This window comes from Pyricularia pennisetigena, chromosome 2 (assembly GCF_004337985.1).
Source record: "Pyricularia pennisetigena strain Br36 chromosome 2, whole genome shotgun sequence".
Classification (NCBI taxonomy): domain Eukaryota; kingdom Fungi; phylum Ascomycota; class Sordariomycetes; order Magnaporthales; family Pyriculariaceae; genus Pyricularia; species Pyricularia pennisetigena.
This window is the reverse complement of record NC_043741.1, coordinates 1,742,411-1,766,108: the sequence shown is the minus strand read 5'-3', so window position 1 is coordinate 1,766,108 and position 23,698 is coordinate 1,742,411. Positions and strand designations below refer to the sequence as shown.

General features: G+C 52.6%; 8 protein-coding genes across 8 annotated transcripts in view; 3 read left to right on the top strand and 5 right to left on the bottom strand.

Moving 5' to 3' along the window:
- Positions 1 to 72: 72 nt before the first annotated feature.
- PpBr36_00467 (uncharacterized protein) lies at positions 73 to 928 on the bottom strand (the record flags this gene model as incomplete). The annotated part of the gene is made up of 4 exons (XM_029887660.1): positions 73 to 160; positions 236 to 528; positions 611 to 678; positions 904 to 928. 4 exons carry the CDS (start codon positions 926 to 928, stop codon positions 73 to 75), a joined length of 474 nt encoding a protein of 157 aa, XP_029751455.1.
- A 428-nt stretch (positions 929 to 1,356) lies between these two features.
- PpBr36_00466 (uncharacterized protein) lies at positions 1,357 to 2,223 on the top strand (the record flags this gene model as incomplete). The annotated part of the gene is made up of 1 exon (XM_029887659.1): positions 1,357 to 2,223. One exon carries the CDS (start codon positions 1,357 to 1,359, stop codon positions 2,221 to 2,223), a length of 867 nt encoding a protein of 288 aa, XP_029751454.1.
- A 1,280-nt stretch (positions 2,224 to 3,503) lies between these two features.
- On the bottom strand, positions 3,504 to 4,799 carry PpBr36_00465 (uncharacterized protein; the record flags this gene model as incomplete). The annotated part of the gene is made up of 3 exons (XM_029887658.1): positions 3,504 to 4,121; positions 4,426 to 4,466; positions 4,649 to 4,799. 3 exons carry the CDS (start codon positions 4,797 to 4,799, stop codon positions 3,504 to 3,506), a joined length of 810 nt encoding a protein of 269 aa, XP_029751453.1.
- A 5,468-nt stretch (positions 4,800 to 10,267) lies between these two features.
- On the bottom strand, positions 10,268 to 10,675 carry PpBr36_00464 (uncharacterized protein; the record flags this gene model as incomplete). Its single annotated transcript, XM_029887657.1, has 2 exons — positions 10,268 to 10,416; positions 10,630 to 10,675. The coding sequence occupies 2 exons, from the start codon at positions 10,673 to 10,675 to the stop codon at positions 10,268 to 10,270; spliced, it is 195 nt and encodes a 64-aa protein (XP_029751452.1).
- Positions 10,676 to 12,385: 1,710 nt separating this feature from the next.
- PpBr36_00463 (uncharacterized protein) lies at positions 12,386 to 14,437 on the top strand (the record flags this gene model as incomplete). The annotated part of the gene is made up of 1 exon (XM_029887656.1): positions 12,386 to 14,437. The coding sequence occupies one exon, from the start codon at positions 12,386 to 12,388 to the stop codon at positions 14,435 to 14,437; it is 2,052 nt and encodes a 683-aa protein (XP_029751451.1).
- Positions 14,438 to 15,539: 1,102 nt separating this feature from the next.
- Positions 15,540 to 18,483, bottom strand: PpBr36_00462 (uncharacterized protein; the record flags this gene model as incomplete). The annotated part of the gene is made up of 3 exons (XM_029887655.1): positions 15,540 to 16,881; positions 16,982 to 17,045; positions 17,121 to 18,483. The coding sequence occupies 3 exons, from the start codon at positions 18,481 to 18,483 to the stop codon at positions 15,540 to 15,542; spliced, it is 2,769 nt and encodes a 922-aa protein (XP_029751450.1).
- Positions 18,484 to 19,306: 823 nt separating this feature from the next.
- On the top strand, positions 19,307 to 19,768 carry PpBr36_00461 (uncharacterized protein; the record flags this gene model as incomplete). The annotated part of the gene is made up of 2 exons (XM_029887654.1): positions 19,307 to 19,388; positions 19,580 to 19,768. The coding sequence occupies exons 1-2, from the start codon at positions 19,332 to 19,334 to the stop codon at positions 19,766 to 19,768; spliced, it is 246 nt and encodes an 81-aa protein (XP_029751449.1). The 5' UTR covers positions 19,307 to 19,331.
- Positions 19,769 to 20,266: 498 nt separating this feature from the next.
- PpBr36_00460 (uncharacterized protein) overlaps positions 20,267 to 23,698 on the bottom strand; it is a gene marked incomplete at its 3' end in the record, with an annotated part of 3,632 nt that continues 200 nt past the window's right edge. The window contains exon 2 of the mRNA XM_029887653.1: positions 20,267 to 23,546. Coding sequence (XP_029751448.1) covers positions 20,267 to 23,530 — 3,264 coding nt within the window. The 5' untranslated portion in view covers positions 23,531 to 23,546. The remainder of the gene's footprint in view (positions 23,547 to 23,698) is intronic.

Sequence of the window (23,698 nt, the reverse complement as noted above, 5' to 3'; positions counted from 1 at the left end):
TGCATGGTATTTCCATTCCCTTAAACCCTCGTTAAAACAAGACAACCAGCACAAAGCCACACAAGAAGATACTTAGACCAGAGCCAGCTTGGTGGCAGCAATGTCCAGAGCATCGACGTCAGGGGTCAGGCGGACGTAGGCCTTCTTCTGGCCGTCAGGGCTGCACAAGAAGAGAAGTCAGTATCGATTTTGGAGATAACCAAAAGAGTCCTGCACGAGCTATGTTTGTCCTTACCGGATGAGGGTGTTGATCTTGAGCACGTCCAGGTCGTAGAGCTTCTTCAGGGCCTGCTTGATCTGGGCCTTGTTGGCCTTGATGTCGACAATGAAGACCAGAGTGTTGTTCTCTTCAATCTTCTTCATGGCGCTCTCGGTGTTGAGCGGGTGGACGATGATCTTGTGCTCGTCCAGGCGCGGCAGGTGAGGGACCGACTTGCGGGGGTACTTGGGGGCCCTCGACAGCTGCAAGGTCTTGGGGCGGTGGAAACTGGTGGTGTAGCGGGCCTTGACCTTCTTGTGGGCGTGCACCTGTTTGTCGGGAAGCGAGTATTGATGTCAGAAAAGCACTCGGTCGGTCGAAAACTCGTAATAAGAAAATCCTATCACTTACACCCTTGAGGGCAGCCTTAGAAGCAGCCTGGGCCTGCTTGGAGCCCTTGGGGGCCTTGGAGGCACCGCCTACAGACAAGTGAAGAGTACGCATCAGCAATCGCCCTTAATCATAAGAACTCGCAAAATCTGCTGCTGCTTTGTTTCTTGATGCATCCTTCATCGCGACCGAATCGGACAGTTTGGAGGACATATCGAAATCGGCATTGCGCCCGAGCTAGCGAGTCGATTGAGGGGGAACGAGGTAACAGCGTTTGACCATCTGTTTCCTCCAATGGTGATTTATTCAAGTACCTTTCTTTGCGTCCTTAGGGGCCATTGTTGATATTGTCGGCTGCGTCTCTGGGGGTTAGTCGGCGGCGGGTTGTGTCGTTTGGTGGATGAAGCAGAAAGTGAGGCAAGCGGTCGACCGATTCTGGAGGAAAGTTTTTGTGAAATTACTGCTTAGGGTTTGTGGGGTGACGGCGGAACCGATTCTGTGCACGAACCACGCGGTGAAAAAAGGGTACAGGGTTTGGCACTTGGAAAGAAAGGTACGTACCGAAGTCACCTTTTTGAGTCTTGGCAAGAATATTGGAATGAGTGTGCGAAATCTGGAATTCAGTTCACAGTTTGTCGCCTGCTGCATAGTCCGGATCAGGCCAATTCAAGCTCATAGTCGCTGGTGGCCAGGCTGCCGAGGAGGAGAGCCTGATCGCTCACTTTCGTCAAGAAGCTGCCAAACTAACCAACATCAATGCAACAAAAATGGGTGTCAAAGGCAAGCGCGTTGGCAAAAGCCTCGCTGCCAGCAGGCCACCAAATTTTCACCAGAAGCCCAAATCGATCAAGCGGAAAGCCACAAAGGCGTTGATCAATAATCTTCATGTTCTGGAGAAAAGGCTATTGCAGGCTACCCGTAAGGGGGATGAGGCAGCCAAGGCCGCCATTCAAAAAGAGATCGCAGACATGGGTGGTCTCGAGAGGTATCAGCAGGCAAGCCTCCAGGGCCAACGGAAGGACCGTGGAGGTGATAGCTCCAGGGTATTGATGGAATGGATACAGAAATATCCGCCGCCTGATGCCGACACCAAACATGTGCGTCTTCATCTCCTCGAGGTCGGCGCGCTCAGCACAGAGAACGCATGTGCAAAGAGCGGCCGTTTCGACATTGAAAGGATCGATCTCAACAGCCAAGCGGAAGGCATCAAACAGCAAGATTTCATGCAGCGACCTCTGCCCAAAGATGACTTGGAGCGCTTCGATATTATCAGTCTCTCGCTGGTGCTCAATTTTGTTCCCGATCCGAGGCTCCGTGGCGACATGCTCCTTCGAACCTTGGATTTCCTTCGAGTGCCAAACAACTCGGCAGTATCCTTTACACCGAGTCTATTCTTAGTTTTGCCAGCACCATGCGTTACCAACTCTCGTTACATGGATGAGACGGTGTTGGGGCGCATAATGGCGTCGTTGGGCTTCAAGTTGATCCACTCCAAGCCAACACAACGACTTGTGTACTACCTCTGGAGGCGAGAATCAAAGTTGCCTGAAAAGCGGGAAGCTTTTGCAAAGAAAGAGGTGCGGTCAGGATCAACACGCAACAACTTTGCCATAGTTCTTACCGCCCAGGGATGATATAAGACCAGAGTTCCTTCACCATGTATGGAAAACTCCAGGGCCAATCGACGACAGAAACTACCGGTAAAGTCTTCCCAGGACGGGCTTTCCAAGATTCTGTTTTCCAAAACTACAGATGAGTGTAGTTGATCTGCGAAGCTGTGTCCAGTTACATCTTCTGCCATGCCACCGTTTCTCTGCGATGATGTGTGCCCAGAAGCCGCCATGACTGCCAATGGAAACTACAGCTTTACTGATAGTCGAAGCAGGATATATTTTGCGCACGCGGCGTCCTTCTTCAGGCTGAAGTTGACTGGCGATCATGATGCAGGCAAGTTCCTCGTTCACTACGATTGTGGTTTGGCATGTCTCAGCCCACGGCCGCCATTTTTTTTAGCTGCAATAATTTCTATTCAAAGGCTCCCTTTTGTCGAATGCGTGCCACCACGCAACGCACCGGCGCAAGGGGCATTCTAGGCCCTCGGCGTAGGATGTTATGAGCCTTGGTCCCCGCGACGGCCCAAGGGGCAACTACAGCTACTGGGCTTCTGCTGAGTTCGGCCAAATAATGTGTTTTTGTAACGTTCAGAGGACTTCACCAAGTTGATCACGTCATAGGATGACCAAGGCGTAAGCCGATGGTCTAGATCGCTGATGACTTTGTTTTGCACAACAGCATGATCGATTGACCCCAGCGTCATTGACCGAGATCGAGACGGTCAGCCCCTTCTGGCTCATTCGCAGTTAACTGGAGGATAAAACGAATCCTTCGTGTTCATTAGGGCTGTCTTTAATTGCACCCATTTGAATGAACGCCGTCTGTGGGTTCCCTACATCCACGTAGACCGGTCTTCTCTTTGTCCGAAAACAGATTAGGGGGTTCAATCACAATAGATTTCAAGGCCGTCCTAGTTTACCGGTGAACTTGTGACGCACCCTTTTGCGGCTTGCTACCCCTATTAAGAGTCACCTGGAAGGTTTCTTTGCATTGGACAAGGCTGCATACAAGCCGTCTTTGTTTCGGCTTTAGACTTGGGTCCAGGGCGCCACGTTCGGACTCTAGTTCTAGTCTAGCTCACCGTAGCTCGCTTCCGGTTACATGTGGTGACCATGATAAAAGAATAATGCCGATGAATAATCCATGCATCAACACCAAATTCTTCAACGTGCGTGACCCCTGAAGCCGTTCGCTTTAGGCAGTCAATCAGGCACAAGGAATTGTGCATCTTTGTTCGACCTGGCCAGCGCACTAGCCCAACACGACGCGCCATCACATAGCTTAATGCACTTGCAACTATTCACAACTCTTCGAAGCTGCGGATCACCGTGTGCGTATTCTCCACACCATCGGGGAGCTCGGGATTGTCAGGTCTCTGCACGACAAAGCTCTGAAGCCCCGCACCGAGCGCCGCATCGACCTCCTTGACGTTGTCACTCAAGAACAACCACTCGTTCTTGGGATACTGCGGGTATTTGCTGGCGATCTTCTCGTAGCTCGCAACCTCGGTCTTGGGACCGGCATTGACAGTATCAAAGAAATCGGCGATTGCAGGAGTGAGATCAGCGGGCTCCGAGTTGGTGTGGCCGAAAAGCAGCTTCTGGGCGGGGACCGATCCCGAACTGTATATCATGATGGCGATCCCGGCAGCCTGCCAGGCGGCGAACTTTGGCGCGACGTCTGGAAACAGCGGTGCACGGATTTCACCAGAATCATAGCCGTTCTTCCAGAGGTAGCCCTGTAGACTCTTGAGGTATGGGGCCTTGACGTCCCGGCTCACCAGATCACGCACGTGAGCCGCTAGCGCCTCCTTGGAGGACGCATACTCGGCCGGGAAAGCGTCCCTATATTGACTAAAAGCCGGATCGTCCCACTGGGAGTCTAGCGTATGGGGCAGCGCTTCTAGAGCATACGGAAACTATGCCAAGGGATGTGTTTGTCAGCGAGGCATGCGTAATGATATGCCCTGTTGCAAGGGGCGCAGGACATCGTTGCTGAGGGACAAATGGGCAAGTTTATGCGGCAATCATAACAGAGCATGGCCAAACATGACGAAACTTGACACGGAAACATGGGAACCACCTATGATGGGAACGATTGTATTTCCTCCATTAGCGAGGAGCAACCATCACCTCCCTCGCCTTGATGTTGTATGCTGATGCTTCGACTTGGTAAAGCCGGGGCTGTGTTCTCTGAGAATAGCACATGGAAGAATGCCTTACAAGAACTTCCTTGACGAACGAGATGGGACAGACTGTGCCCTCTAAGGAAAAAAAAACCAAAGCATGTATTAGCCAGACTGCATCCCGGACGATTATGCGCCACTACCCAACACTGTATGTATGCATAGCTGATTGTGCCACCCGCCATTGGCGTCTTGGATTCAACGCAGGGTCAACAAGCTGCATATCTGACGAGAAAAACAACATGGATGCAACTGATAACCCAAAAAGAAGGCCAACGACCTCCGTAGAGCAGCCCAAGAAGAAATTGTTGGGCTCGTGGGATGTGGAGCACCGAAGCAATTTGACGGCTTGCAGTTTGCATAAGCAGCCTTACCAATGTCAAGAAGAAACACTTTGACCGCAGACGCCATGATTATCGACGAGCGTATGCCAATCTTTCATGCACGGTTCATCAACTCCGGACAGACGTCGTTTGGAGATGGGAGGGTTCTCCTAATTACTTGAGACCTGATTTGCGCGGCCCGACAGGAAAAAAATATAAAAAAAGACGTCAATGGGCGGTGAAGTAGATCAGGGTTTTTTATGGTTGCTTCCTCTCGGGCTAACCCGGGAATTGCTTTCGAGAACAAGGAGGTGAGCGCGGCGTGCGTCGGAAAAAAAACAAAAGGGGGAGGAGGAAAAAAAAAAAAAGGTATTTTCGCGACGCGCCTTGGATTCCAGATGGGAAAATTCTCCCACCACGTCAAAGATTTGTTTAATTACTTGGTAGCGACAAGCACGATGTTGACGACAGGATCTGGAAAATCGAAAATTCAAAGAGCGGTCAGACGGATGCAGAAATGCGGGGCATGCAATCGGATGGAGCGGAGTGCGGGCGCTAGTCTCGATTCTGAGTGTCGGCGCCCCACTGCCTACTTCCGGAGGTTCAGAATGGGTGGTCTGGTAGCAGCTCGGAAGGCCTCCGGGCAAATGTCGGTTGGGGCCAGAAGGGATTTCGCTGCCTTCTTCCTTGGACATGCCAAAGCACGCGACGCCAGCACAACAAGACAATATTTGGACCGGAGAAATCCTATTAAGATTCCACACACAGACAGAAAAGGTGAAAGAGTTTTCACTAGGTACAGCTCCTACACCGACTAGATCCTGCATGATCTCGGAACGAGACAAGCTTTTGGTATCCTGGTCGACTCAACCTGCAAGCGGACGGTGACGGACGAGCTTTGATTCGCAAAAGACATCTGAGGAAATCTGCAGTAGGAGTCCGTCCTATTGTAGAGACAGCACTTGGCGGTGATCTTGAACAAAAACCAGACAGACAAGACTGCGGAGTACAGTAACTCTAGACTAATCTGCACTATAGTGTAGTGGCTGGTAAAAACGGTCGCATACCTACCTCCAACCAAGGCACCCCAACTTCTCCCGTACGGCTGCCAGCCGCGCGCTCCAGGAGACCCATGCAACACCAATCATTTTCAGATGTACTAGGGAAGCGCCGGTTTCTGTAGATTCTATTTTAATCCAGGAACATACGTTTCCTGAAGCATTGCAGCACGAAGCGCGTTTCTGTGTGTGTGTGTGTGTGTGTGTGTGTGTGGCCAAACCATACAACAAAGAGCATACAAACACCGGCCACGCGGATCCCAACCCAAAGATGCAGGCAGGGGCAATTTTGGCGTTGAAGATACAGATTGGTGGTACCAAAGTCGCACGCCCGTCCCGTCTGATTTCATCCCGTACATGGCACGATATGCACGAAGTATACTTGCCGTTTTCCCCGAATTGATTTTCCTCGGACTGGAGAGTGTTGTCACAGCGGCGCGCCCCCCCTCCTCCGTCCGAATGATTGAATGGGTTCTGTTTTGTCTGGTTTACAGTTGTTCGATTTCAAAAGTCTCGTCCAGACAGACCCAGCACGGCAGATATGCAAATGCTACCCGAACCAACCGGAAATAGTCGTCTGGTATTTCATTATTATTATTGTATTATTTTTATTTCCAATTTACTACACTAGGCAAGCTAGGCCTCGACACCATCAGAACCTTTTTCGGGGCCAGCCACAGACCGCATGCCACCCAGATCCCAATTACCTACCCAGTTAGTCGGTGGTGGTGGTATATGCTGCAGGATCCCATGTAAAAACCCATCAACATGCAGCAGCCTTTTTCCAGCGCCAGCTGCAGCTACTGGGATGCCGATACCCACACCACCCATACACAACACCCACAACCCAATTTATCCTACCAATCCGTCGCCCTATCATCCGTCTCTGCCCAGCCTCCCTTTCCCAATGCAAAGTATGGACAGATGGATGTTTCGTGTGGTATTCAAGTTGGTAGGCGAACCAGATCGTCCAGCCAACGCGCCAGCGGCATTGACAGGAGAAAAAACAGTGAAGCGTCCCTAATTGACCGCCACATTTGTTGCAAGTTGAACGATTTAAGTTTATAATGTTTTGTTATTTATGGAGCCAAGCAACCATTTCGGGGGACAATCTTCAAGTACCTGACATACGTAGTACATATAGAGGTAATGAAAGATAACACTGCTAGGTCTAGACTAGATAGGCACCTGGTATACGTGCCTCTGAGAACGTGCTCCGCTTCCTCAGCCATGGGTGGCAGCTAGTGCTAGTATAGGTGAACCGCCTCGAATTCCTCCCCAAAAAGAACATGGTCAAAGACTCATCCTGTGACGTGTGACTTTTTTTGGACAATCTGAAAAGGGCGGCGTGAACCGATAATCGGACAATTGACTCCCAAAAAAGACGTTGAGGACAGATTGTACCTTCTGGAAAAGACAAAGGCAAAAAAAAATGTCGTAATCTCTGGTGAGTCTAATTGCCAACCCCTAATGGACCAGGGAGTGGGCTTGTGGGAAATGACATTCAGAGTCACCAGACAATACATGGACTTGATGCGACTATGGTTAGGCTTTTGGCCTGATGATTGATTACGTAGGTAGGATGATGGACGAAAGCTTGACTCGCCCCTCCGTCGATAACATGATTGATTGATTGATTGATTGACTTTCAGCACGGACCGACATGGGGGTGGGTGGGTGTGGTTGGGATTGCTTCCCAAATGAGAGAGACAAAGACACCCGTGATGAATTACGGATGCTGGCGTCGCAATTTGGGGGCTCCGCGTTTGCGTGATCTGCCCACCCGCCAGCCTACTTTGAGCTACTGAGGAAGGCAGCATCTGGATCATTCATACGAAAGAAGGCGATGAAAAAAAAAAAAAAAAAAAGCAAATCGTTGGCGTGTGTCATGTTTGGGTCCTCCCCGAGCCAAGTTTGGAATAGATGTTTTTTTTTCGCGTGATAGCTTGCGTCAAAGGGGATCAAATCGGAATCTGCGCAGGAATGGGAATCCATTCACTATGGAGAAAAATGCAACCCTCCGTAACAGCTCGCAGCAAATCCCAGCCGAGTTTGAGGTTAGAAAACCCCCACACAAGCGAATGGCATTTACGCACTCCACGCCAAGTGTGGGGTGGGTTGGACCCAAACAGAAAAAGAGTTCAAAGGCGTAATGTTTCTGAATGATGAGAGATCGAGTCTCTAGCTTGGGGGTGGAGTTTGTCTAACAAGTGACTCCTGCGTCCCCGTTTCATGGCCGAATGCCGTCTTTGCATCATATCAAAAATCCCATCTTTTCGGCTGTTGATTGTTCTCCATTTCCCTGGGTTGACTAATTTGCTCGATTATTTCATCTTTTAATCATTTGTCAACTGGAAAGTCCAAGCGCCCCGCTGTTTCCGCTGTCACAGTTGGAGTGGTTCGTTTTGCTTTGAACACGTCGTGGCGAACTTTGACAACCCAGAGGCCCAAGTCCAGACGGATACTTGATGATTCCAAGGGTCCTCCTGTACTCCCTAGATAGATTGATAGTCAGATAGATAGGACTGTGCACCACTGTATGTTGTCACACTCCGTTGAATTGTCCTGTTAAAATAAAGGGCCGACGAAAAGAGTTCTTTGGCGACAAGCAACCGGCAGAATGCTGTTGGGCGGCAACGGCTACTATGCGCCATGCAGGTTTAAAAGGAGTGCATACAGGCGACCAATGACTGGACAAGAGGCCCGTCAAGTGAAACAGAAGCTGGCAGGTATTAAGCTCCAACACTGTTGAGCGTGTTGTGATATGACCAATTGCATGAGGGCTGTTGTGATTGCAACCTGGATGGTGTGTATTGTGTGGGGGTTGAGTTATTGGTTATCGAGGTGGACAGTGCGGACGAACCCCAGGAACTAACTAGACTTGGACATGTGTTCTCAATGCCGATGCGCTTGCCACGGACCATGCAGTTCATCCATCAATTTCCTAGTTGATGCTTTCAGCCAGGCAGATAATAATTATCAGATAGTAGCCAAGCAAAGCCACCGCAAGCCTACCTGCGTAAAAAAAAGATAAACATGCACAGACTGTACAGATGTTTACAACGTGGCCGCGAAGCGACTGACGTACCGGGAATGCAATGCATCTCTTTCTTAACACCAATCGTCCTCCTACTGGAGGATCATCGATGCTTGGGAAATTGCATTGGCCCCAAAACAACAATGGTAGGTGCTGTACCGTAAGCAGAGCGAGCTGCAAACAAATTAAAATAAAAAAATCCTGACAGCATGAATGATTGGCGGTGTAGCCCTTTTTTTTTTTTTTTTTGGTTTTTTCTGTTTTGTTTTTTTTTGTCATGTCAAAACAAGTCAACTCGAAACTGCGGACTTTGGCCAAATGGACGCCCGTATCAGATGTAGCTGCACCGTACACCGTGTTAGTATGTCGCATTTCCTACGGGGGCAGCTTCCCTTGGCGAAAAAGTACCGTCAAGGACCAATTAAAAACTCGCCGGCGTAGGGACGGCGAGAGGTCCAAGGCACGCATTTTCGATTCCTCCCCTGGTCCCAGGACGGCCACCACTGTAGTACATATTGGACCATCCTCCGTTGCCGTGGTGGATCCAGGGTCCCTTTTTTTGGTGAAAGCCTAAGCCTTGCTTACTGGGAGTGGCTTGCTTGACTTTCCATGTTTAGCAATCATATTCGCTAGAAGGGGGGCGTGGTGTGGCTGGCTGTAAGGTCCAGGCTGCTACTGTGTCTGAACGGACGGGCCCGTTGGGTGACGGACGGTTCACACGGTGCAGGAGCGCCGTTTGATTGTACAGTACATACGTTTAAAAAAGCCAAAACCGGGCGGTGCAGCACATTTGCACCACAGTTGAAATTATGCACTCAATCAAGCATTCACAGTCAATACGAATCGCGAACGAATCGCGAACGAATTTACCTGCCGTGAGAGGGTGCACGGCGCCGGTGAATGAGGCGACTTATGATGTTCTTTGTCCGGCCCGTGCCTGGATTTAGTTGAAATGAATGAGCAATCCAAAATTTGAGACCAAAACAAGAAAAAAAAATATGACAAGACAAGTAGGCAATTGGGCAAGTCCAGATGACTGTACTGTGGATTCATTTGACGAAATAAACAGTCACGCTGCAATTGGGTAGTACCATTCCTCGATTCATTCATAGGTCGGGGGAACCGTTGGAATTTGGACTCCACAGCCACACTCGTCAGGTCAGATATCAGCTCACAAGAAAGAAAATGTAAGAGAATGACACTAATTAGTCACTTTGTGTCTAAACTAGGTAGAGAACGAACAAGAACATAAAAAAGACCATAGAACAGGAACCAAAAGTAAACAAAAACAAGCGCCGCTCAGGACTTGCACAAAAGACAAAACAATCATTGCCGGAACGGGGGGATGGCTGGTTAGCGTACCGTATGCCCATCTCTTCCTGGCCAGCTAGCGCATCGTGCCTTGGCTAGCCTCCGTTCCAGCCAGTACGCTGGCACTCATGTGGATGTTTTGTGGGGGCCCTACCGTACGGAGTACATGAGAGCTTCCATCATGTCGACCCTGTGCCACTTGTACCTCTCCATATCGTTATGCAAGCAGTGATACCCGATGCGCACAGATCCCTGTCCTGCAGGAAACTGCCCACCTCGGGGCTGGGGCTGTCGGTTCGCTGGGGCCATGTCATTCATGTCATTTGCGTGTCACCCCTTGCTCCCGTTTTTTTTCGTACCTGTCCACCGCCCTCCTGCTGACTGGCCAAGGGATCCAGCGACGTCTATCCGCTTCCACTCATTTCCCCCCCTCAGACCTGGCCAGCAGCACGGTGCAGTGAACACCTCACCTCACACGAGTACAGCAGACGCTTGCCTGGCTCTCTGCCCACTCCCAGCCTGGCTGTCCCCAATCTTTAGGCCCCACTTCATAATCATAGTGGGGAATATTTTTTTTTGAGCTGTCCAAGGTGGACGTAGGCCTAGTAAGGTACCTGTAAAAAAAGTAGGCAGTACTTTGGAGAGAGCAGTGTGTTCAGTGTGTATTGCGTGTACCCCCGACCCGACCGCCTCTCTCCCGACCGACCGACTGGGCTGGCTGGCCCACCCCGGCTGCTGGGATGGGGATGCTGCCCTTCATCTTCACTTTCCCATTCAAGTTCCTCCACCGCTACTCTCTCCTTCCCTTCTCCATCCTCAATTCTCCCTGCATGCATCGCTACCTCGACTCGGTTGTTTGTTCGATATAACACCAAGCGTGGACCACTTCGGTCAAAGGACGTGACGCCCCTTTTGCTCCGTTGTTCGGTTACGCTCAATTCTCGGCCTCGCCTCCGCGTGTGTTGCTTTCAACAAGACAAGCAGCTTGCCTTGTGTGCCAAGAACGCAGACTCGACAGCTCCTTTTGTTCACCCAAGCACGCTCTTGTGACGCTCGACACTCAGCTACTAGCTCGGCCGCACCGCCCGAAGCCACCCGTCACGTCAATCAAGCAAACCACCAGACGACGTGTAGCGACACATTATTCCCTCAACCTCTTCGACCCTTATCTATCGTTTTCTTTTGTCTTTGCCTACCATTTGCCATTTACTACCTTGTCTCATCCATCACCTCGCTGCTTCGAGAGCCAATTCCCCGTTGGCTTCTTCTCCACTCACCAACGGCCGAACACGGAGGTTGAGGAGTCATCTCTTCACCATCCTGTTCTCTCGACCACACGATCACATCCGGATGTCAAGTACAAAGATCGACAACCAGGTGCTGCAATAGCCTTCGACTGGTTTTCTCGAGACCTGTTTGGAATTGAGAGACTGCAATTGCCCACCTGGCTGTGCTCGTGTCCTGATAAATACTCATCCTCCTTCTCTGGCCTCTCCAACAACAGGTCACTCAACGGTTTTCCCGCTCGCTCCTAACAGGGTTGTTGCTCGACTACCGCCCCTGTTTCTCCACGCCTCGCCTCACTCCGAGTCATCTGGTCGACGTACGCCCTCTGCCTGTCAATCTACGCAGGCAAGCACCAGATTATCACGACCCCAACCACCTGGTTCCTCGTTCGGGTGACACGGAGCTCCTCCTGCCGCCGTCTCCGCCATCCCGGCAGCGCTACTCCTACAAACCTCGATATACAATTAACGTCACTCTTTTCGACTTTTCTCCTTCGATGCTCCTTTAGCGACGCCTTCTCCCTCAGGACTATAGGTCCGATACCTTGACGACGTCAACACTGCATTACTTGATCTACTCTTTTTTTATTTCCTTTGTTTAACCAGCCTATACATCTTTTACCTATGAGCCTCTGAACGTTGACGACTTCGATTTTCGTTTTGTTTTCCTGCCTTCGCTCGTCTGCGATATCTCACGACTGTACATCTCTACTCATCTCAACTTCGCATCCACCTCTTCCCGAAACCGTCGTTTCCTGACCATTTAACCAGCAAGACTCGACAGTTCACGACTTCTCGTTCGTTCTTGACTGTACACTCCGATAAACCGCCTCTTCCTGCTCGAACCAGCAACAAACATAGACTGGAGCAACGGACCCGGGAAAAAGCTCTGCAATTGTATCATCAAACGACCTACGATAATCCGCCTATTTTCACATCTAATCTTCACGATACCCCTTTCTACTTTCAGCGTAGATCAGCCATGGAATGCCTGCGAGACAGGTTCGACACAGGTGTCGTCCTTGAGGGACGATATCAGACCATTTCCCCTCTCAATCATGGGTCCTTCGGCCTTGTCTTCATGGCCAAGGATCTCAAGACAGACGAGACGGTGGCCATCAAGTGTTTGACCAAGAAGGCTGCAGCAGACGAGTATGGCTTTGATCTCGCCATCGATGATAAGTCAGAAGAGCTCACGTTGCATGCTCGTCTGGGCAACCATCCCAACATCGTCAACCTCATCGACAGCTTTGAGACTGAGGCACACCTCTACCTTGTCTTGGAATTCTGTGGCCGTGGTGACCTTTACGAGGCCATCCGTCACGGCTACGGACCTTTAGAGACGGAGCACGTCCGGAATTTCATGCTGGAGCTCGTCGATGCGGTGGACTACATGCACTCCAAGGGTGTGTACCACCGGGACATTAAGCCGGAGAACATCTTCCTCACCGAGTCTGGCTCGATGAAGCTGGGCGACTTTGGTCTCGCAACAACTGAGCGATGGACTTACGAGGCCACCGTTGGCAGTGATCGTTACATGTCACCTGAGCAGTATGACTCTGCCGGTGCTGGGTACTCGCCTGCCCAGGCTGACATCTGGGCCATTGGCATCTGCCTGCTCAACATCCTCTTCTCCCGGAACCCCTTCACCACGCCCACCGAGTCTGATCCACTCTTCCTTGACTTCTCGCGGGACAAGCAGTCGCTCTTCGATGTCTTCCCCTCCATGTCTCAGGACACATACGAAGTCATTGTAGAGTGCATGAACATGGACCCCAACAAGCGCTCGCTTGTTGGTGCTCGCCGTGCTCTCCGCCGCGTTGTCAGCTTCACCACCTTGGACGAGCAATTGGATGACTTCTGCTCAACTGACCGCATGACAGTTGCGACTGCCAATCGTGAGCCTCTTCGTACTCCGTCTGTCCAGAGCCCACAGGTCGACAACGGTTCCTTCCCCTGGACCAAGGCTCTGCACACCACTGCACCCCATGGTCTGCGGCAATTGAGCATGATCCCGGACAATGAGAGCTATACCGAAGACCTCTTCTCCAAGTCACAAGCTACGACTGCCGACTGGCTCTCAGCCCACGGACAGACGCCTTCGTCGCTCGATTCTGTCATCAACTCGAGTTTGGGTGCTTCGATCAACTCCATGGCCCTGGACCGCACACAAAAGTTCAACTCGGGTGCCAACGTCTCTCCCATGGCTGGCTCTCTGCCGATCACCATGTCAAAGCCCAGGGGCCAGTCTGCACTCTCCTTGGCCTTTGGACGTAAGGACGGGTTCTCCAAGAGCTGGAGTGACATGTGGGAGGAGGACGAAGAAGAGGAAGAGAACGAGCGTGCACGCCAGATGGAGAACCTTCAGCAGCTCAACTCAAGGACCTGGAGTCATGACAGCAAGATCATTGAGGAGGATGATGAGGACACTCCCAGGAGGGGGCTCTCTCCTGTCACCAAGGCTACTTCAATTCCTCCTGCAGGGAAGGTGCCGTCGATTGAGCACACCATCGCCAACAGCATCGATGACGATCTCATCGCAGACGGTTTCTTCTTCCAGGACACAAAGGTTCAATCTACACCTCAAAAGCCGAAGTGGCAAGCGGAATCACCACCTCACCATTATTCTCGCTACTCGCCGCCCACCAAGCGCAGCCCAATGGACAGTGACAAATGGGCGGTGCTTGGCGAAAGACGTCGGGCTCACTCATCAACTAAGAAGCCCGATGCTGGGCTAAAGACGATCCGTGGTCATCAGCAGACGGCCGCTGGGTTTTCTACGTTGGGACATGGAGTTTGGGACCATTATAATTTTGGCCAGCATCATCACAACCAGTCGACCCCTCAGAAGTCGACAGCTCACTTCCAGATGAACAACATGGCATTCAATCACCATGCTCATCATTTTGGAGGAAGCAAATGGAACTTTGGCAAGGACCGTGCCAAAGAGTGCCCCATGAAAAAGGGCATGGACTCGAACTGGCGCCGTGACCGGCGTACAGGTTTCGATGTCGAGTGGGTTGGTGGTTGGTAACAGACAGTAATCTCTGTCCGCCAGCACCAATGGTAGTTGGGCTATCATATTTCTCTTTTTTTCATTCCAAAAAAAGGACGTTGGAAAATCAAGCTGCTGGCTTTTTGGGGAGTACACCGTTCCAGTGGGACAAATGTGCTTCTTTTCCCATACTTATTTGTTAAAACTGTGTTCAAACTCATACCCCCAAATCTCTACTCTACCTACTCTACCTTCTCTTTCGTCTGTTGGTGTACGCCGGTCAAACGGCATAAACCATACAGGTACAAAAAAAACCCCCCCACATGACCGAACTTTCTTGGATTTATATTGCGAAGGGCAATGTCGAGGGATCGGAATTTTTGGAATCGTCTCCCCAATTGCACTGAACGCCAGCAGCAGCACGTCTTGATTTTACAGTTTTTTTCTTTGTCTTTTTTTCTTCTGACGAGATTATGAGCATAGCCCAGCTCGCTTCATGTGTATCAGATACTACCCTGACTTAGAAAGTGTCAAGAAATACCAGAAGTTACCCACTCAAACTATGTGTTTTGTCACTCATGTCTGCTACTATTGTGATCGAACCGTGACTTGCTAAAAGCTTAAAACCACATAGATATTTGTGGATGATAAGGCCTAGTCAGTTGGTATGAAATGAATCTGGACCCAAGTGGGACTATATTATCATGATACATGTTATGGTGGTTGCGATAAGACCTTGTTGATTGCAGATCAATGATACTCGGGCAAATGTACCACATGTCAGCCAAGCCTTTGTTCACGTCACCAAGATGAAAATCTGATAACAACTTGGCCGGCCCATGGCATATGTCACCAAGTCAGAAACAAATGACTCTACGAGGAAGACAAATTGCAGTAATCCATGTGGTCAATCTTGATTTTACTCGCCCAAAATAGGAAAACACAGCGTTCCCTTGTAAAGCTAGCCTCGTTTGATAACGCCTACCGCCCAATCAGTTTAGAAAAAAAAAAAAAAAAAACTTAAACTTGCGGCTAATGAGAAATTCGATTCCATGTTTTTGTTTTGTTTTTGTACATCCGAATCCTGATAAGCTAACCTTTACAGATAGACCCCCCCCTGCAATGGTCCCGATACGCCTTTTCATCTCGAGCTCTCCCGACGCCTTTTCCTCGGCGCGCTTGCGTCCGAAGAGCTATCTCTCCTCCTTCGCCGCGACGGAGCGGGTGAGGGCGATCTGGACCTGGACGGGGAACGGGAATAACTCCGGCCTCTTCTGGGCTCCGAGTTGCCGCCAGCTGCAGCGCTAGTTCTGCCACCACCTTCCCTGTCTCTGACGGGGCTGCGGCTGGGCGAGTCTCGCCGACGACGAGGTGTCGGGAACCTCGACCTAGATGGCGACCTGGAAAGCGGCGACCGGTTGTCGACCGACCTTGCCCTACGAGGCGGCACGGCCGACCTTGGCGCGGCAGTACCATGCGGCCCACCGCGATCAGGCGACCTAGTGTACGACCTGCCGCGGGGGCTCCTGCTACGGCTGTAGCTCCGACTGCGGCCACGGCTGAGACTGCGGTCGGATGGGGTGTAGGAACGCTGCCTACCTCGCTGCTGCGGTGAGGTCGGCGAGCGTGTGACGGATCGAGAGTAAGAGCGTGAGCGCGAACGTGAACGGCTGACTGATCGGGTATATGAGCGTCCCCTTGTCGGCGCAGGGCTGCGAGAGCGCGAGAGCGATCTCGAAACGGATCTGGATGGCACGCGCGCGTTGATGCGGCCGTTGCTAGTGGTCCGACGGGGAGTAACAGAGCGGGAGCGGGAGCGGGAGCGGGAGCGGGAGCGGGAGCGAGAGCGAGAGTAAGAACGTCTTCTTGGTGACGGCGATCGTGAGCGAGAGTATGACGAGCCTGTGTAGGATGAATAGCTTGACGAAGATTCCGAATCCGAATCGGGAGGAGGAGCGGGCAGGGCCGGCTTCGGCATATTTTGGAGGAACTCGCGCGAGTCCTCGGTGAGCACACCCATGCCGATACTAGTGAAGTAGTTGATGGAGAAGCGGATGTTGCGGGCCGTGTCGCGCGGGAACAGTCCCTCCATGTAGGGCTGGAGTGCTGCGTCCTTGGTGCGAGCATGCAGTTTGGTCATTCCCATAGCCTCGGAAATCTCCTGGAATAGGATCTTGATGAAAATACGGCTGGCTGCAGTCGTCTCCTCCTCATTGAGATGGATGACAGACAGACAATGCCAGCCGATGGCATCCGAACTGAACATGTGGCCAAAGAACCGAGCAATATTGCGGAGCCTGTTGGTCTCGTACCGGTGGATGCTTGTGTAGTAATGTTCAAAAGACTTCTCAAACAAATCCGTCCACAGACGGTTGATCTTGGCAAGTCGCTCGCCGATGGCGCCGTAGAACTTTGAGTAGGTGCGCTCCTGGGCGCATGATTCGACTATAAGGGATGGCAACTCGCCCTCTAGCCCCTGAGGTCTGTTGTATGTCAGTCAGGTTAGTCTTGGCCACACGTGGGAATGATCGTATCAAACATGATGGATAGATAGCGGACAGCATCTAGATGAGTGTGGCTTACAAGTTTATCTTCATCAATTTATGGACAGCCTCTTCCGGGTCCATACTCGACATGAGGGTAAGATCTAGTAGCAGTCAATGTGTTAGCGGCACTTGGCATGAAACAACAACCAGAAAGATGATAGCGGCCAGAAACATACAGATTGTTCTCCGGAGAGCAACCAGGTCGGCATTACTTCGGTCCTGGATGTCCATGGCCTTCTGCTCTGCAGCCTCGGGTTCTTCGTCACTCGAGTCCGAGCCCTCGTCGTCGCTGTCGTCCTCATAGTCGGAGCCTTCGCCAAGAATCTCCGCCTTGAGCTTCTTGTACTTTTCCTCGTTCTCCTCATATTCTGGGTCAAACTTGAAGATGTTGAGCCCGTCTTGGGCATCGAGATCACCGTCGAGCTCCACAAAGTGCTTGATCTGGTCGTCCTCCTCGACGAGATCAAGCTCATCCCGGATGGCGGGGTTGTCCTTGAAGCGGTCCTTGCGTGTCTGGAAGAGCACTTCAATCATGTACTGGGTGCGCTTGGCAATGTCGGCCTCGTGGAGGATGTCGCGGAATCGGTCAAAGACGACGTTGGCGATGGCAGCATTCATCTCCTCGAGGAACTGGCCAACTTCACGGGTCAAGCCGACGGCGATCTCGACACTGTCGTCGGTGGGCTTGTTGAGCAGGAGCAGCAGCATCTGGCCTGCCACCATTTCGTGCGCGACCTGCTGGTTGACGAGGTGCGCGACAAAGGTCGTGGCCGAGAGGCAGACGGCCTTGTCGTTGCGCCTAAAGGCCTTTCTAAACCGCAGCACCAGTCTGCGCAGCAGCAGCTCGCCCACCTGCGGCAGCTTCGTGTTGACCACGGCCACCAAGGCGGCGTAGATGGGCGTGAAGGGCAAACTTGCAGCCTGAGCCTTGATGGCGCTCTGGCAAAAGAGCCCGCGACCGCGAACGAGGTTCTCGTTGAAAAGTTCCGGCACGAGGGGCTTGATATTGCTGACGTTGACCTTGTTGATCAGGCCGTTTATGCTCTTCTTGAGCGCGTCCCATGCCATACGTTGGTACGCCGTCGAGGTCTTGTCCGTGATTTGCGCCTGCAGCGCCCGCAGCCGCGCCGGCGGCACGTACGTCCCTCCCGACCGGGCAGTTAGCAGCCTCTCGTACTCTGCCTTGGCAGCTGCCTGTTTCTGCTCCTCAGTAGCGACCGGCGGAGGCGACCGCTGCTTCCTGGCTTTGCCCGGCCGGTACTTGTCGCCACCGCCGCCGCCGCCGCCGCCACCGCCTGCATCTCGTCTCCTGGGCTCGGCCCGACGGTCGTTGCCGCGCGGTGATCGTGGGTGGTGTGCAATCTGTCTCGGCGACCTCTGCTCGTTTCCGTCCTCCTCGCGTCTTTCCCTCATTGGCGCCGGCGACCGTGATGGAGATTCGTGCCGAGACCGAGACCAAGACCGAGAACGCGCCGCAGGTGAGGGCGACCGAGGCCTCGGCGACGGGCTGCGTGCATCTCGCGCATCTGGTGACGACATGGTCGTGATTGGGTTTTACCGCGTCGTGTGGAATATGTCGTTCGGCGATGGCGATTGAGAGGGCGCAAGCTTTGTCCAACCAGTAACCCAGCACGCTGAATCCCAAGGCGCCGGCAGCCGTGATGACGATGGGAAAAAGAAAAAAAAAATATTATTTAGTGACCAGGCTGAGGTACCCAACTTGACCTGAGCTCTGCCACAACGCACGGCTCGGAAAACGTACGTCCACTCAAGCAAGCAATAAGGCGCGACTTGGGGGAAGCTACTAATTACGTTGGATACAACCCAGCCTAGAAAAAAAAAGGGCGACCCACCCATCCGCTCGTCAAACAGGCATGAGCAAGCAGGAGGTCGATGAGTGGCTGGAATAGTGGGGCTTTCGTTTGCAAGGGTATGGGCTGCAGCGGCCGAAAGCACTGTGGACCCCTGAACGACAGCTTGCACTTGGAAATAGGAGAATAGATTCGACGCGACGTGCTTCTTTGTCGAGTTCCGCCGTTGCGCAAAGAGGCAGCGTCGAAAAAACTCCAACTTTGGAGGAGCACCCCGCTGTAACCAATCTACGCACGAGGCTTTGTATTTCGACCGGATACTTGACGACGGAACACCCTTACAATACTCTCGCTTGGCCAAACAGAGTCGAGGGCAGTTTCCAAACCACCACATACACGTCAACCCCTCGACCTGCAGTTTTCGATTCGATCTGAAATCTTGCGACGATGGTAAACAAATGGCATCCACCACCCTTTTCGCACGCTCTCCTCCCCTTCTGCCTCTCTCCAATCTGATCATCTCTATTGAATCCCGCTAACTACTCCTTGCAGCTCGACAAACTCGTCGGCCTCGCCATGCTCGTGGCTGCCTCCTTCGTCTTCCTCTACTACACGATCTGGGCGCTCCTCATGGTACGTTGCAAGATGCGCAACCCCCGCGAGGCCGCAATGGTTAAGGGGGGATTGGGAGATCACCAATCCTTACCAGCCCGCTGCGCTTGCTATCTTTTTTATTCTTTCTGTGACAAAAAGAGCATAAATCCAACAACAAAAAAAAAAGAAAAAAAAACCTCACTAACCCTGACCCAACGCCCTCCCAATAGCCCTTTGTCGACTCGGACCACCCTCTTCAGAACCTGTTCCCGCCCCGCGTATGGGCTATTCGCATCCCGGTCATCCTCGTTCTTCTCGGCTCCGCCGTCGTCGGCTCCTTCCTCAGTGTGGTCATGATCAGGAGCAACAGGAAGAAGGCTGCAAAGGCAAAGGCCGCCGCGGCCAAGAAGAAGGCTTAGGCGGCCGCCGCATGGTGCTCTTAAATCAGGGAGAGCAGTAGTAGAGCGATGTGCCAAACTTTATCAAAAGTTACCAACCACACAGGGGTTGTTGAGCAGATATTCTTGCCGTGTTACCTAAACTCTCGAGTCTCGCCCTGGAACATGGTTTCATCTTCAGAACATACATGGCGTGCTTAGCGGAATTTGATACCAAAAGACTGCCATAATGACATTCCAAAGTAATCCATACTGTGACTTGGATCTTACAAATGGTTCCCAGGAAGAATATTCTATGGTTCGCATCAATTGCAAGCAGCTCACCCACTCCACCGCAGCAGCCCTGATTCTACATACAAACCAATGTATCCATAATGGCACCTCAAGCCGGAGCCGGCTGCACAGACTTAAATCAACTGAGTGGGGATCCAAGTCTAACCCTGGTTCGTTCTAGAACTAGCAGTCCAAAAAGAGCTTTCCGAGTAAAGTCGTCCTCCCCTAAAAAACCAGCTTTGACCCTTAAACCCTCTGGTCGGCAAAATCAAGAACCTCGCAATCGTCTTCGAAGAACCCATCGTCGTCGTCCTCACCATCGATAGCTCGCCCGCCACCTCTCCTACGACGCGTCGTGATAACTATCTGGTTGTCACCTTCTCCATGCTCCAGAACTCTCTCAATGGCCGATGCTGGGAGCGCCCGGGTTTCCTCCAAGCTCGGGTTCAACAGCTCTTCATCTGATGCCTGGTTGTGGCCAGTGTCAAGTCTCGTTGCAGCCAGGGTTTGACCAAATACCCATGGGGTCGTCTGCATCCGAGACTTGGCCGCGGTGTCTTCTTTGTGCTGCGCTACCGCCGCCGCCTGCTTTCGTCTCTTCATCGAGCCTGATGGCCTCTCTTCAAGGCTGGTGTCTACCAGGAGATTTGATAAATGATCTACAGACGAGCCCCCGTGGGACTGATATGGCTGCTCGTTACTGTACAGCGCCACACGGCGATCTGTGTGGAAAGGCTGGTAGGGCGCGCTCGACTCGATTTCTGCTTCTGGTATAGACGACTCGGCCCCGTGTTTATGAGAAGACCCACGGCTATTATTGTCAAGGACCAGAGTGTGGTTACCAGTCTCGAGAGACTCATCCACGAGATCCAAGTACTCATCAGGATCAATGTACCGTTTCACAGCCAAGGAAACCTTGTCGCCAGGAAGGCCAGGTAGCTTGTAGTCCCTGTGCCTTGTCAAGCAGGGCGTCCGGTTCCTGTCTGTTCCTGAGGCCGTATTGCGCGCCCTGTTGGGAAAAGAACGCACCAGCCCGTCACCCAAAACGTAGAGCGAAGAGCTCCTTGGACCAGTGATCCAGACCGCACAGCCGGCTGACGGTGGCACCGCAGACAACGGTAGCGTCGTACGATTTTCACCAGTGTGCCGGAGTTGACTGATGGCACTTCCAGTCTTTCCGAGCGAGTTGCTGATTGTTGCTACGATGGCTTTGCCGCCGTGGCTCGCATGGTCAACAAGGCTCGACCCCGTCAAGTGTTGCGTAGTGCTACTGCTCCGTCGCGGCCGAGTCATCAAGGGCCTCGCAACGCCCAGTGCGGTGCTGAAGGCGCTGGTGGCCATCGACACCGCAGGATGCTTGCCCTCTGCCGCTGTCACGCTGGGGTCTTGGGGCGGTATACGTCTTCTCGGAGGCGGCCATGTGAAAACAGTGGAAGGCATGTCTAACAGGTGTACGGTGCCCCGCTCCGTAATCATAGCGGCACGTTGTCCGTGCGGCTTGGCCCACGACACATCAACGATTCGCGCCACAGTCAAACGGGAAAACTGCGCGATTTGCCTAATCCGAGAACCGTTTTGTGCGGCGTTACCAACAGAAGGTTGGAGCGGGGAGCTCTTCGTGTGTTGAACCCGCATCAAATCCCAGACGGTCTGTACGTCACCTTTGCTACTGGCAGTGAACAGAGCCAATCCGGTTGGATGGAAGCTGAGAAAGCTGCAGCCAAAGGGTGGAGAGAACGTCGCAAGGGGATGAACAGCGGCCGAGCTTCCCATGGCGCTGACATCCACGATTGAGATAATTCCGGGCTCTTTGGAAACAGCTGGGGCTGCGGCACCGTGTGTTGGTGGAAATTGGGAAGGCTCGGGCCTGCCGCTGTAAGCGCCATTTGCCCATGATTGCGGGCTGAGAGGGGGCGATCGTGATCCTTGCATGGAGTTCTGAGGCCCCTTCCAATACGTATTGAAAGCCTGCCAGCCCTGCTTGCCAACCCATCTCGCACCATGAATGAATTCTTGCGTCGCATCTCGCATGATCTTGTTCACCAAGCTGTCTGAAATAGGAAGATCCACATCCGAAGTGACAGATGGCAGCTGAGGGGGTGTGACGGTCGCCAGGCCCGGTGCCCTTCCTTGTATAGCCACCGGTACGCTAGCTCTCAGAGACATCTGAGATGAAGGTGCCGCAGGGCAGTAAGCGATCCATCGTCCGTTGACGGCGATGATCGGAGATCTGGCATTTGACTTCTGTGCTGATGTGCGACCACGTTCCGCATCTTGCACAGTATCTCCCTTTGGCGGCTGTTGTAGAGCAGTCCAAAGCTTGCCAACACAGCAAAACCTGGCAGCGACCTCCTGGTTGTCGGTTGCATCGTAACGGTATACCCAGGACTCTCCCGTGATTCCTGAAGATATCACGAGATTTCCACCATCAGCCTTGATATGAAAAGCTCCTGACGGTGGAGGCGGTCTGAACAACTCGCTCGTGACGGACGCAGTGATCGGTATCTTTGGGGCTTCAAGAAGAGTGGCCACTCTTCTGTTGGTCTTGAGCGAGTAGACTTCGACAGATGTTTGATAGCAGTCAACGGGCGACGTGGACTTGCCAGTACCGCCCTGTCTCTCGTCACCCAGGCCGGTGCCGGTCGCAGCTGCTGCCATGTCAGGGGACCTGGGTGCCAATAATGGCCCGTGGATCACGAGCGCGACTAACGGGGACAGGTCCTGGCCCTCGCCGCCAGTAGCCCAAGGCAAGATCGCAGCCTGTAAAACACCTCCACGAAGCCCCTTGAGACTGGCGAGGCTCTCTAGTCCCCTTTTCCCGACCGAATAAACTTCCAAGCCACCTTCATAACCAGCAGTCACAACATGGTTTCTGCCCGGAGCGCCGTCTGCAGCAAAGGTAGGGATCTTATCAAAGGCGAAGTGGTAACCCCTGTCACCAGCCTTCATGCCCTGTTGCGATGGTTGATTGTCAAAGCCGAGGTCTGTAATACCGTAAAAATGGGGTTGAGGCTCATGGGGCAGCGGCGGATTAGGACTGGTTCTCGACAGAGCATGGTGCGAGTGCAGTGAGCTTCGGCGGATCCCAGCGGGCGTCAGATACGATGGAGCTTCCGACGACTGATACTGAGCATCCAAGTGATAGCTTATCGGGCGTCGGTTGGTTGGCAGCGAAGATGGAGGCGATGCCGATGCATGGTTGTTTGTAGAGTACGAGCGGGGAGATGCCCATCCCTTCGTATCTTCGTAAGATGAGGGTTGGGTCGGCGGCGACTCGCCCATCAGACTGACGAGATTTCCTGGCGAGCCAGCTATGCCGGCCACACCCCTTGAGTTGGTCCATTCGTTCGCCATGCTCGGCGTGTTGCTTGTAGCAAAAGAAGCGCTTGAAATGGCATCCAGCATAGGCGAGGTGGGGTTGCCGTTTGACGACGGGGTCGTAACAGGCTTGATCTCGGGGGACTGGACGGACGAAGAGGAATCGTCGGAGTGAAAGACTCTAGGTGGCATACTGCTGACGCTGTTCCTATTACAGTGCACCAGTCAGCAGGTGAGTCTAGGACAATCACCGTAGCGGGTGACCTGGTGTCTAAAGCCATCGCAGTGGTGACTCGACAGCTGTCAGGCAAGCCCTTCCCCTGATGCACAGGACCAAACGTAGATCCGTCTCCTCGCCTT